This window comes from Oxyura jamaicensis, chromosome Z (genome assembly GCF_011077185.1).
Source record: "Oxyura jamaicensis isolate SHBP4307 breed ruddy duck chromosome Z, BPBGC_Ojam_1.0, whole genome shotgun sequence".
Taxonomy (NCBI): Eukaryota; Metazoa; Chordata; class Aves; order Anseriformes; family Anatidae; genus Oxyura; species Oxyura jamaicensis.
In genome coordinates, this window is record NC_048926.1 from 53,661,884 (window position 1) to 53,675,833 (window position 13,950).

At 45.6% G+C, this 13,950-nt stretch overlaps 2 protein-coding genes across 4 annotated transcripts in view; one reads left to right on the plus strand and one right to left on the minus strand.

The window, feature by feature from the left end:
- Positions 1 to 4,029, plus strand: part of PDE6B (phosphodiesterase 6B) — a 35,229-nt gene extending 31,200 nt beyond the window's left edge. The window contains exons 21-25 of one of the 3 annotated variants that reach the window (XM_035309650.1): positions 740 to 803; positions 1,560 to 1,634; positions 2,551 to 2,634; positions 2,754 to 2,910; positions 3,663 to 4,029. In XM_035309650.1, coding sequence (XP_035165541.1) covers positions 740 to 803; positions 1,560 to 1,634; positions 2,551 to 2,634; positions 2,754 to 2,910; positions 3,663 to 3,721 — 439 coding nt within the window. In that variant the 3' untranslated portion in view covers positions 3,722 to 4,029. Of the gene's footprint in view, positions 1 to 739; positions 804 to 1,559; positions 1,635 to 2,550; positions 2,635 to 2,753; positions 3,097 to 3,662 lie in introns of those variants that run through there. The other 2 variants (XM_035309649.1, XM_035309651.1) reach the window with 2 other exon arrangements.
- Positions 4,030 to 9,218: 5,189 nt separating this feature from the next.
- On the minus strand, positions 9,219 to 11,523 carry ATP5ME (ATP synthase membrane subunit e). The gene is made up of 4 exons (XM_035310779.1): positions 11,357 to 11,523; positions 11,170 to 11,224; positions 10,808 to 10,906; positions 9,219 to 9,356 (listed from the first exon to the last, which is right to left on the minus strand). The coding sequence occupies exons 1-4, from the start codon at positions 11,390 to 11,392 to the stop codon at positions 9,331 to 9,333; spliced, it is 216 nt and encodes a 71-aa protein (XP_035166670.1). The 5' UTR covers positions 11,393 to 11,523; the 3' UTR covers positions 9,219 to 9,330.
- Positions 11,524 to 13,950: the final 2,427 nt, after the last annotated feature.

Genomic DNA, 13,950 nt, shown 5'->3' on the forward strand with positions numbered 1-13,950 from the left:
AACTGTGCAGTTACTGCATTACTGTGCTTCTCTTAGCATGAGAGCAGTATGTGATATTTTATTGTCCACTCAAATCTGACCTTTTGGAGAAGCAAGGGAAACAAACAAATAAAACAAAAGAAACAAAAGCAAAACAAACAAACAATCAGGGAAGAAAGCTTGAAATTTTTCTTTCCTGACTGGATGGAAAATCCTGACTGGATTTGGGACATCCCTTCTGGTCATATACCCGTTAACAAGATGCAGGATCTGTCTCAGACCACAATGTATGCCATGAGCTGGAGCAGTCTACAATGGTGGAGCAAAGGGAAACCAATCTGTGATTTGCTTTTCATAACAGCAACAAGAGTTGCACCATGCTGTTGTTGTAGCCAGCAGATGCTCTACAGTACAAGTTGCACTGCTGATGGAGCTCACCCATAACTTCACTGTGATCTGCACTGTTACACCTCCGTGAGGGACTCAAATGAGTTACTCCAAAGTCAAGAAGTTCAGCTCAGCAGTGACTAAAGTGGTGAATTTCCTAGTGTCAGAAGCAAGCAGTCCCCTAGCACAAATCCATTTGTATCGAGGGAGCAATCCTTAATGTGTGTCCCAGTCCAAGTTTGCTACAGCAACCCACCACCTGTATGTACCACTAAAGCACAAAGCTGGGACATGACACTCCATGAGCATCCTGAGCCTGCAAGGCACCTGGTGAGGGCTTCAGAGAATAAACTAATTTCTCTTCTGTTTTTAGGGCCATGATGATGACTGCTTGTGATTTGTCAGCAATCACTAAGCCTTGGGAAGTCCAGAGTAAGGTCAGACACTTGATATACTGACAGATTTCTCTAGCTTATACTTCAAAGTAATGCAATTTTCTAAGCTGCCTGAAAACTCAATCAAAGTTTCTTACTAAAACTACTGAAAAGACTTCAGAATAATGATGATTTTGATGGATAAATCAATGTTTAAGACAGAAGTTGTGAATTCTGTAGGAATTTATGTTCACCAAAGAGAAAATAATAATAATAATAATAATAATTTATTGGGCTAAGAAGGGTTTTTTGTGTGACATGACATATTTTTCCCCTTTATTTTTCTATTATTATTATTATTTTCAAGCAATACCTGCTGGTTTGTCTGTTGTTTGATTTCCTAAAGGACTTCCTTCCTGAATTGTACTTAATCAATTGCTAAGTAAGAAACATTAAAATTTAGAGAAGGATAAAAAGAAATAAAGCTCACCTTCATGTTCAACATGGGAAAAGGACAGCTGAGGAAGTCCTAATAGGAAACTACAACTCTGACTGTGAAACAAATCCTTGCATGGGACACATTCGAAACATTTCTTAATAGATGAGCAGTAGACAAGCTCCAATAATAAGGTGTTGGGCTGCACTACACAGGTGCAAACCTGTTGCCACTGTTACCAATCACAGCAGAAAGGTTGGGGCTGGATGTGAAGTGATGGAGGGGCTGGAAGTGACATTTGCTTCATAAAGGAGACTTAAGTTGAATCAACTAGAAGGCGAAAACCAGTGCTAACTTTTCTTTTTTCCTCCTCGTCAATGTAGGTAGCTCTCCTGGTAGCAGCTGAGTTCTGGGAGCAAGGGGACTTAGAAATAAGCGTCCTTCAGCAACAGCCCATTGTAAGTATCCCATGAGAGCCAAACGGCTCAGATCAGAAAGCAGGTCTCAGCAGAGACCTTCTGCAAGCAGTGATGCTCTCAGGGTGCTGTGATTCTTCCTGAAACTACCAGGCTGCCCAAAATTCATCAGAAAATTAGCCATTCAGATCGAAAAGACCCTTTGTGACAGGGCCTCTTGTCCAGCTCTCTGTTTAGTTAGAATGGGTCCAGTGGCTGTGAAACAGCAAGGAGTGACTGTCCCACTGGGGGTAAACCACCTTTTTAGAGTCCAGAAATTACTTTTCTTAAGAGGAAGTACTACACAGCAATGTTTCTAAATAAAAATATTTTTTCTGCTATAATACTAAATTTTAAAATTTGGCAGTGAAAAAATCAAGAGTTAATCCTTGACATTGCATCTACCTGCATGTTTTTGATTTTCTTTAATCATAGAAACTTAGAATATCCCATGTTGGAAGGGACCCAGTAGACTTAAGTAGACTTACATAGACTTTAAGGTACCCCCTCTACCCACAGATGCGCTAAAAATGATACAATTAATTATATGACCTTATGAAAACATAATTTCATGTTCAGGTATGTTTTAGAGAATAAAAAAAAAAACAACTCTTCAGCATTTTATAACACAATCCTTCTCTCAGGTATCTGGTTAAAAGGAGCAAGGAAAATACCCTGTCACCCTCCCCATGATATACACTGAAAGAGTTGCCTAAAATTTCTGCTGAAACAGCACAGGAAACGAGCCACTCGATCCCTCTGCAGAGCAAGATGAGGGTTGTGGTGGAGAGCCTTTATGGCCAGCACAGCAGAGCAGCCAGGCTGACACAACAAGGCAGCTTTTGAGGGTAAAAAAAGAGAGGAATGTTTTTCAATGCAGTGTTCTCATAAATCATGGCATGTTTGTGTCCTCCCACAGCCCATGATGGACAGGAGGAAAGCCGCTGAGCTTCCAAAGCTTCAAGTGGGTTTCATCGACTTTGTGTGCACGTTTGTCTACAAGGTAAGCACACCAATGCACACCACATCCTTCTCAATAGAGAGGTTCAAGTCCCAGCTTCCAGGTCAGCCATGGTGCAGCAGCAGCACACTGAATTGTGCTGATGGGTGTGTTTTGGTCAGGAATTTTCACGCTTCCATGAGGAAATTCAGCCTATGCTTGATGGGCTGCTGAACAATAGGAATGAGTGGAAGACCCGTGCTGATGAGTACGATGCAAAAATGAAAGCTCTGGAGGAAGAGAAGAAAAAAGAGGAAGAGAAGATGGCTGCACAAAAAGGTCAGAAAAAAACACTGATTGTTTCATTCCTAACTCAAAATATACTTATGTTGGATCTGCAGCAAGGTTTTAACCACAGCCAAGTCAGATGTCCAGAACAGTTTCCTCAATCCTGTCCGACTAGCAAGGCTTAAAAAAGAACTCCAAAATGTACCTTGTCTTCAGCCTGACACCATGACTGGGTGTCAGAAAGGCCATCAGCTCAAAAGCCTGAGCCTCAAAAAAGACCCAAGCCTCAGGCTTGTGCCTGAGAAACAAGCAGTACTACATGCAGCAAAAACTCCCATGCAGCAGGGGCTAGCAAGAAGTCCTGGGCAGTGTCCATAGGTCCCTGAAAAAGTTCACGGACACATCCCTTTGTACACTGGGGCTGTGGCTGATATGCAGTCCCACAAGATGTGAAGCAGGAGTCAAATAATAAAATAATAATAATAATAATAAAACGAACATACTCCTGGACAGTAATATAAAATATCTAAATTAAGTGATTTGGAAAATCTCTGAAGAGTTATTTCCTATCAAAGGAATCAGTTTTTAGGTGAGAAAGGTTTCTGTTAACTCTAAAGTAGTTTCTAAGTAGCTTTACATGTACAATTACTTTGCATAGCAGATATCTCTAGATATGGGTACTTTAGATATTAGACTGATCAGTGGATAACTTACAAATCCCCAAAACTCCTGTGGTGACTGAGAAGAGATTTTAGGACATTTATGACTGTACCTCTAATTCTTTGTTTCTTTTTATATGGCAGATGGAATAACCTGTAACGGAGGAACAGCTCCAGCTTCAAAAACCTGCAGCATACTTTAGATCTATTTCCAATGCAATACACAACACCCAAAATGAGAATGCCCGTTCTTTTTTTTTTTTTTTTTTTTTTTTTTTAATAATCTGGCTTACAAATACATTCCTGATTGGACTGTTTTGCTACTTTAATTAGGCTTACGACCAACCAGGGAAGGGCTAGATCTCGTTTGCCTTAATTGCATCTCTTCTTGATGGTGAGGAGCCCATTCTGTCCTGTCCCTCTCTCCATTTAATGTACCCGATGTTGTCAGATGGCATGTGGCAAGTCAGAGCAATGTTTGGCCCAATAAACGAGGTTGTATGACTGCAGAGAAATCATTTCTCCAACACTGAAACATTTCAAAACCCAAAGCTGATAGGGCCAGCTGAACTCATATCCTACTCAGTACAACCCTACGAGATTGATGTGTAGAGCATACAAACTGAGGAACAGCTGAATATTTGCCATATCTAAGTCTGCATCTTTGCAGATCAAAAAAAAAATCTGTAGGTAGGGATAAAGTACAAAAATCTTTGAGCTGTTCTGAAAAGTTGCATTTCCACGTAAATCCAAGGGACCCTCACAATGACCATAATTCTGCATTCACTTCAGGACTTTAGGTAGGGTGCTGCTCTAAAGCCCGGAGCCATGCATGCAAGATCGGGTAGCTGCAGAATCTGGTAGCTGCTATTTTCTCCAGCAGGATCCATCCACACCGTGTGCTAACCGAGGCTTTGCCCGTGACACGTGATTGTAAGAAGACAGTGTTACGATTACTCATTGCAGCTCCAGTTACGGTTACCCAAGCAACCTGAATCGTGGCATCTAACTTCATTCTGTTTTACCTTGTAATGCCAATGTTATTTAATGCAGTCCTTTTCTGATCGGTCCCAGCCCTCCTCCCTTTTCTCCTTCTGCTTTGAGATGTCTGGTTTTCTCATTCCCCTCCAAACTTCAAAGGACTGATGACTTCCACTCTTTTATTTCAGATAAGAGTTAGTTTTCAAGTTCATTAATGCAGCCATATTAGATCATTCAATTGCACTCTTACAGAGACACCCTTCTGTGCTCCTCCTACCCTTCCTCCTTCTCTCTCTCTTTCTCTCTCTTTCTCTCTCTCAGTGCATGGTGTATCAGCCATGTAACAAGAGTTCAATTTGTGGGGATTTTATTCATCTTCTATTACTCCTGCTACCTTCAGTGCTTTTACCCTTCAGTAACTTATTTTGCATTACAGAAGTACTGTAAGTAAAAGGAAAACTATAGCCATAGTGGTATCTGGTGCTCGTTTATCCAGGTCCCAGTGTACTAAGCAAGATATAATCCTCTATTGCTACGCAGCCGTTACGTGAGCAGCAAGTTGTCCTTCAGGAGAATAGAGAAACCCGTCCACTTGCATGAAAGCTAAATATGCAGCTAGCAATCGCTTCACACTGTGTGTCTCAGCTTCATTAGTGACCGTGCAGGAAGCTTCCATCGCATAGCAGCACTTCCAGGACACGAAGCCAAACAAGTCATTGCTCTCAGCCAGCAAAACACCATGAGTTTATTTTAGTGTGGCATGGCAAAAAGTGGGTTTTTAAGATCACCTCCAGCCACTGTACAGTTAAATGCCTGTTGCTGAGAAAAGCTCTCTGTGACTTCAAACATTTTCCTGGAAATAAAGAGCTAACTTCCCGTCCTGTGTGCTGGATGCTGCTGGCATGGTGGGTGCTGTGGGTGGGTTTCTCGTGCTCAGGAGTGTGGGGCCAGCACATGCAGTAGTATCTGTGCTGGCAGGATCCGGGCTGGGAGATAAAATTGTTGAGTGGGGAGGGCTGCGTCCCCTCCTGCAGCCCCCCTTCTACTCGTAGAACATTGGGCATCCCGTGCAGAGCACACACGGCCCTGCGGCCCAAAGCCATTTTGCTGGACTGTCTGTGCGGGCTCCCCAGGCTTTCTGCCTCCTGGGTGTTGTAGCCTTTCCTTCGGACATGCCCCACCACCTGCCACAGGGCTCCACATTTTCTCACCATCAGAAAAGCAATCAGACTGGGTTCCTCCAGCCTTTGTCGCAGCTGGCCCCTGGCTGACAGCCCCTCGTGCTGCTGTGGGAAGCCACATGCAGCAACCAGTGGCAGCAAGAGAAACAGCACGCCAAGGCCTTTCCCTCCCCTTTTCCCTTCCCCATCTCCCCTTTTCGATAGGGTGCTGTCTCCAGATAAATGTTTTCCCAGCAGCTGAACCTCAGGGGGCCGCAGAGATGCAGAGGCAGCATCCCTGCTGCGATCACCCGCAGCTCCTTGTCCTTCACCCCTGGTGCTGTGGGACAGGAGGGGACAGGCCTCTGCTCCTGCCTGCCCGGTGGTTCATGCAGGGTGGGTGCTGGTGGCATGAAGAGCACGGTCACCCGCCCTGTGCCCACCTGTATGCCCCGCCACGGTGGGCTCAGCAGGCTCCATAACACACAAGGACATGCAGGCTTTTCTGTCTCTAAAATTTATTTGTTGCAAAATACTAAAAATGACCATTAGCAAAGCACATATGTTTTACAAGTAGTGATATGCATCCCTATATATACATGTATATATATATGTGATTTCTAATTGTTGGCATTGTAGCACTCATCAAACTGCTCCCAGAAGTGGTGCAAATCGATGCTGGACAGACCCTCACTGAGAAGACGGCCCGTGTCGCGGAGCCTGGGGCCAGCTTGGGTCCAAGCTTGGGTCCCAGCTTGGGTCCAGCCCATCCAGATCTCACACAGGGAAGTTCATGGTGGGGGGCTCTCAGCTATAAGCTTCATTTGGGATGGAAATTAATCATTTTTTGTATAATTAGAGACATAAAGGGATGTAGGATACCACCTGAGCAGCCAACAGATGCTGCAAACTTTTTTTTTTTTTTTTTTTTTTGCCTGGAATAGCCAATTGGTGGAGCTGTTTTTTATTTTCTGAGGCCACTTTTGACTTTCTCAGACTGTTCCTTCTGTATTTCCCGCTACAGCTGTCAATAGCTGTTCCCATTTCCTACAGTTTCAGGCTCTTTCCCACTTTCCATATAAGTTTGCTGTAAGAATTAAAGTCGTGTTTTTTTCACAGTGGAAATTTCCACTAACCTTGCACATTCAGAAGTGATTGCACAGGCGTAAGAGTGGGGGGTATGTTAAGCAGAAGGTGTCACTGTCCCAAAATAAGGAGGATGGCTAGGAAAAACACAACAGGCAGTTGCGGAATAAGCAAGAACAAGAAGCTATGAAACCATGGACCCCTCCAATTCCAAAAACAAAAGGAGAAATTAATGGTTGGTCAAATAAAACTGTAGAGGGCATAGAAATGAGTGTTGGGTAGGATGTGAACTTTGAGTACTCAGCCAGTGAGGAAACAGGAGAGGAATCAAGCACTGGGTAACAGGAAATACAGGGCTACGATACGCTTTCTGCTGTGTGCTCCTGCTTGCAGGACGCCCGCCATTGCAACCCCAAATGAAAATGCTACCTCACTGAGATCCTTGCCTGAGCCTGTGTTACTGGCTGCAGGTTGTTTCTCACATTTGCCATTGCAGTTCCTTGGTTTTGCACTTACTGAGAGTGTCTCGGATGTGCCAGGCTCTCAGGGACGCAGCTGCACTTCGAGGATGCCAGCCGTGCTTCTCATGGCCGCTCCTGGCTCCGAGGCTAGCAGACATCTTCCCACCACGTCCAGGCTGCTTTCGGGGCTGCTCCCGTCGGCTGCAAGGGCCCAGGGGGGGCAGCTGGTGAGCAGAAACCCTTCCCTCCAGTGCAAGGGGAAGCAATGGGTCTCCCTCCCTCCCTGCAGGGCAGCCTGCCCCTCCTTTCTCTCATCCCCATCCCTCCCTCCTGGTGCCTCACATGTGCTGGGTGTTTTAGGGGAACTTTCCCATATTATGCAGGCAGGGTTGTGGAACCCATTTTTTTGCAGAATGGTAGTCACCACACAGTCACTTTTCAGAGGGCTACGACGTCTGGCCTTTCTGGTCAGCCATCCTTCACTAACAGGCGTTTCTCCATCTCGTGGCACTGCCACAACCACGCCGCTTGCAATTTGCTTCCCACGCAAGGTGTTAGCCTGTCAGGCGAGGTAACCAACCGCCTTGTGGAGGGCTGCAATTTAGTTCTGCTTCTGGAGTATCTGCCTAGAGCCCACGGGAGGATTTTCACCTTTGAATCAGCTCTCAGCTCCAGTGGGAGAGCAGGAGGGGACACTGCAAGATGTATTGCAATGTTCAGAAGTACTATTACTAGAGATGTTTAACATTGGCTTTTTTTTTTTTTTTAATTATCCAGCATACATAAAATGCGTTACAAGAGGTTTGCTTGCCTGTCCCTGCAGCCTTGTTTTGAGGACTCCATTGGCAGGGTGGCACTTCCACCTCAACCACATTCCGCCTCAAGGCAGCTCGAGCTGCAGAAATCCCCTGTGGCTCCTCCATCACACCCTCTGTGCACAGAGCTCCCATCCTGCCGCACGGAACGGGCTGGGACATAGCTGTAAGAGTTGTGCTGTGCTTACTCACCAGGACAGACAGGCTCAGCTCTACAGAGAGTGGGCAGAAACAGCACTGCCTTAAACACTGCCGTGGAAGAAAAGGGAGGGGAGGATGGAAACTCCTCCCTCTCCTGCACCCTCCGCACTTAACCAGGCATGTGGTAGGAACCTGAGACTCCAACAGAGGGAGAACATGTGAAGGTCGGTGTGGTTGGCGCTCTGGAGAGAGGCAGGCCACCACAGCTGCTCCACAAACCAGGTCCAGTCCCAGCAACCCCGAGCTAAAAGCAATCCTGACCTCCATGGCCAGCCCCCACTGGAACACTTTCAGCTTAAATACCACTATAATCACATTCTGTTTAAGCACAGAGGTACAGGTGAATGCCCAGTGTTCCAGGTTGGTGTTTTTGTCAGTAGCCTTTATTTCACGTAATCACTACTTGACTGCTTAAAGCTTAGCATCACCGGCATTGCTGAGAACCAGCGCTCTAAAAAATAATAATAATAAAAAAGTTTTCCAGCAACTCAGATCTTACAGCTCCTGAAAATAAGCCTTTTGAAAGGATGGTGGCTTTTAGGTAGGGAAAACATCCTGTTGTCTTGTGAGGTACCTGCAGAGTTCAAACATTTTAAAAACAACCTACTAAGTCAGCACTCATTCCTCAGATTCCTGAAGGGCTCAACAGATCAGTGAAATTTGACAGCAACTGTGCAATACAAGAATTGCACAATTATCCGCGTTGGTAACAAAGCTGAGAACAGATCACACCAACACTCTGCCCTAGCCAATTAACACAAGTTATGTTACAGGCAGCAAGTACAATGCCAGCCTTTTCCATGGGCTCAAAAATATTTTAAGTCCCATTGATGTCCTGATCACAAACATTCCCTGTGTGCAGTAAGTGCGGAGACCAGCTGATGCCAGAGGAATGCAAGGTGTTCTGTTAGCAGCAGCAATGGTCAACTTGTGATCAACGTCTCCTTTGACATTGTGCAAGTGCTTTTCAGTGCAATTCAGTCAAAAAATACTAACTGAAGTGTATTAAGTATTTTATTGATAGAATAACATACAGAGTCCATCAACCACTACACAGTTCAGAGCCCAGCCATGTATTTAGGCGTGAAAGTAAGATCCGATCTTATGTTCATTTCAAAATGGAATCTTCACTCGCTAGAGGGGAAGAAAAAATATAGTTAGGACTACTCGTCACTCCCACAAAGTACTAAAATTTGCAAAGCATTAGCAGGATCAAGGGCTGCCCTTACTTATGCCATTTCTTCCTAGCTGGCTTTTGTAATTCAACAGAAGTGTATTTCTCTCCTCTACGGTAAAGAGGCTTTTTTGTCTTACTCATTGGTAAATGACAGTTTTTTGAAACTGCCAATTCAAATAAGCCCAGAAAAAGTTATCAGGACAGGTACTTCCACTTATCCATTTTTAAAGAACAATCTTCACCTACTGCAAAGTTTAAACAATCGCTTTTCTGACTGGAGAACCAAGCCAAACCGCTGCTGGGAAAGCAGACAGCCAATTACGGGACATTAAAAAAGATTAACATCCTAAAGACAGCATCACAGAATTCCACTACTAAATTCAGTACCAATCCTGTGGTACAGCATCTGTCCCCCAAAACACAAAAAGCTCCAGCTAAAATAGAAAATATCTAAAAAAATAATTTAAATAGTTCAATGCAAGCTACATATTTAAGATGCCAGAGCTGTGCAAAATAGCTATGCCACCATTAAAGAATACTATTCAGCAACTTGATTATTTGATTTTATGTATGCGTAGTTTGTTTGTGGTTAGTTTTACTGGGCTTTGTTCAGCATTAGCCTTGTTGACAACACAAATGCCAATATTACCTACAGAAAAAGTAACCAAGCCATGTAGCTACACCAAAACCAGACAGGGTTATTAACCGGTAATCTTCAAGTCTTCCCTTATTTTAAGTGCACTTAAGGTCAGGCTTAAGGGCATGTTCCACTCTAATGATATTGGAAAAGCATGGAAGACCCACAAAATAACACTAAGGATGAGGGAAAGCATGCTGCAGCAGGAATATTGTATGGTAGAAAGGAATGAGATAAAGGAGCAGCACTAATCCCAACAGACCACCTTCATCATATTCTGTCCACGAGACACCACAAATGAAGCTGATCTCTATCACTACGCTAGCGACAGTATTTCAAAGTGGGTCGCTGTCACAAACAGGTGTTTAAGACATCTGTTTTTGACCATCGGGTGCCTTTGTGAGAACTGTGTAGCATGGATAAACAGGGACACAGGTTTACTGCATCCAGCTGAAAAGCAGTTGCTGAGTACACTTAACACGCAACTTCAGTTATTCCTTCCAGGATGAGCAACATCTTTCAGCCGTTTGTTTCCTCAGTGGAAACTCAGATAGCCATCTAACCTAGCGTAAGTTCTGCTACGCTACAACCCTGCTTTGACCTGTTTCTCTACGCACACGGACAGTATGAAGAGTTTGTGGAACAACAGCACCAGCCAGCCTCCAGAGCCCTGGCCACCGGGCTGTGGATGCACAGGGCCTGCAGCCCATGGCTCGGCTGTCTCTGACAAACATAGAGCAGCGTCAGGACTCTGGTAATTTGCACGGTTACCTTCTGCAAGCTCTTTTGCGATCCGCTCGAGCTCTTCACGCTTCTTCTTCTCCTCGGCCTCTACTCTCCTCTCCTCCTCAGCGATAGGCTTTAGGTAGTCTGCCGTGAACACAGCTCGTTAAAGACACGGCGCCTAGCACTCGGGGGAGAAAGCTGCGCACCTGCTAGCTCGCTCAAACCGGGATAAAAACACGAAATAAAGAGGCGAGGAGAGGCGCGGCCGCACAGACCCGCACCGCCCGGCGCTCCATGGGGCCGGGGGGAAATGGCGCCCGGGCGGCGGCCTCAAGGTGCCCTTGCGGGGCGGGAGGGAGGCAAGGAAGAGCCCGGGGTCGCTGCGGGGCCCCCCGGGCGGCACTCACCGTATCGCTTCTTGCCGTAGATCATCCCCATCAGCAGGGCCGAGTACCGGGTGAACTGCGGGGAGCAAGAGACAAGGGCGCGCCCTTCGCTCAGACCCCGCCGCCCGGCCCGGCACAGCCCGGCACAGCCCGGCCCCGCACCGCGCCTCCCCTGCCCTCATGGCGACAGCGGCCGCCGCGGCCTCACCTTGATGAGGGGCGAGACCTGCACCGGGGGGATCATCCTGGCAGCTCGGCGAGGACAGGGCGGCGGAAGGGACGCGGGACGGCGGCGGAAGAAGGCGGGCGGTGCAGGCCGGGGGGCGGTGGAAGGAAGGCGGGGAGGCGCCGCCCGCCCCGTCCCGCTCCGCCCCGGCTCCTCCTCAGGGCGGTTGAGGAGGTGGTGGCCGACCCATGGCCCCTTCTTGCGGACAGCCATGGCGCCGTCCCCGCCAGGCGTCTCCAGCCCCAGCAGAAGGGGTCTCAGCAGCTCGGGGCTGCAGCCGGCTGGAAATGGCGCCCGCCGTCACCACAGGAGGAGAAGAGGAGCATGTTGCACCGTGTAGCTACCTGCAATAAGATCTCAGATTACAAGAGTTAGAGATCCGTGCATCTCCTTACCGCTACAAAAGCGTTTCCCTCACTGCCCTGTTCGGTAATAGCAAACAGATGGGGTCAGTTACCAGACACTGTCCTAACCCAAGTTCACCAAACTGTGGTCTGCAAGCCAAATTCCTACAGTGATTTAAAGCCTCGGAGAGGGACTCTTTACTGGGACAGATAGTGATAAGGATAGCTCTAGATTAGACAATAGCAAGAAATTCTTCACTGAAAGGGTGGTGAGGCCCTGGCACAGACGGCCCAGAGAAGCTGTGGATGCCCCATCCCTGGAGGTGCTCAAGGCCAGGCTGGATGGGGCTTTGGGCAGCCTGGTCTGGTGGGAGGTGTCCCTGCCCATGGCAGGGGCTGGAACTGGGTGGTCCTTAAGGTCCCTTCCAACCCAAAACATTCTACCATGACAATGCTGCCTGAAAGTGGCTGCTAGCATCTTCTAATGCCTTGAGTGGATGCATCTTGAATGTGAATTCATTAAGGCCAACGTGCCTGAACAAAAACTATCATCGTCTTGGAATCACAGTTTTATGAATGGAGAGACAATGGACTTTTCAAATACCCTCCCATGCATTACCACGTTATTAAACCTGACCTATTAAGCTTCAGTGGTAGTTTTTCTTGAGTGGCAATACCAGTACCGCAGGCAACAATTCCAGTGTCATTAGAACAAAAGTTTTACTGCAACTTTCCTTCTTTCTTCACATTCATAATTTTTTTAAATGGTTAGTGGGACAAAGAAGGTAACCAATAACCTAGACTTCGGAAGTGTCACTAGCAGGTGAAGGGAGGTGACTGGTAAGAGCATGTCTACAGTGTTGTGTTTAGTTGCTGCATCCTCCACACATAAGAGACAAGGACGTTCCAAATTGAGTGCATCAAAGGGCCATGAAGACAACGGAGACTGGAGCATCTCTCATGCATGGACAGAGAGCTTCACCTGTTCATCCCACAGGAGAAGGCTCAGGAGAAATCTTACCAATGTTTAAGAATACCTGATGGGGAGGAGTAAAGACTGAGCCACTCCCTTCCTAGGTGTGTCCAGTGGTAGAATGAAACACGATGGGTACAAACTGAAATACAGGAACAACGACAACAAAACCACCACATTTTTACTCTAAGGGTGTTAAACATTCAAACACATTGACTAGAGAAGTTGTGGAGTCTCTGTGTAGATACTCAAAGTCTGAATGGACACAGCCCTGAGCAACCTGCTCTAGCCAACCCTAACTTGGCAAGCAGGGTTGGACTAGACAGCCTCCGGCCGTCCCTTTCAACATTGTCCATTCTGTGATTCTGGGATTATTATCATCACTGTGAATATGTCACTAACTTTTCTAGAGGGGAAAAAACCTGTGGTCGTTAGTAATCCTGTAGAGAGTAACTTGATAAAGTTACATTTGGAAATATTTCTACCTGAGATTATCATAATTCAAATCAATGCTTTGTTCCAAAATGCATCTTACAAAAAATGTCAGTCAGAATGATCTTAAACCAACTCTGTTTATATGAAAACTCAGGTCAAGTTTGGCTTCAAATTTAGGTTCTGAGACATTATGAAATTTTGTTTAAATACTACTACCACGGTTACAAAAGTTCTTTCTGCAGAAGAAATCATTTATTTCCAAGTGGGAAAAAAAAAAAGAGGAAAAATGCTTTATTTAGTCAATACAGTCGCTTTTATTTATTCAGTGCAATTCACTGCTCTTCAAAGCATCCCTGTAAACACTGGAATTAAACTGTGGTCAGATTCAGTTGCAGGTCTCACTTTCTTCAAGTACCAACAAAAAAAGAATAAACCTTTCTTTACATCCTATTAAAAGTTTTGGTGTCTTTCCATGCTGCCTTTATGATCTGACTATCTAAACACTACCTATCACAGAGCATGCAGTTTTTTTTTGTTTTTTTTTTTTTATGTCCAACAAAATAATCTGAGCTTAACCCCAGAACCTAAACTATCCTAGAGCTCGCTCACACATATCTGATAAAAAATTTTATGTTAATATATATACTTACTATGACATAAGACTGTAAGATAAAAAATTGCAACAAGACAACTGAACTGTCAAAGCAGAAATAAAAGGCTGGAAGCTTTGCTGTTTTTCTTCACTGATTGAAATTTATTACAAATACAGATATTCACTGCTTACGTGCTGACTGCATAGTTGAAACAAAAACATAGAATGAAAA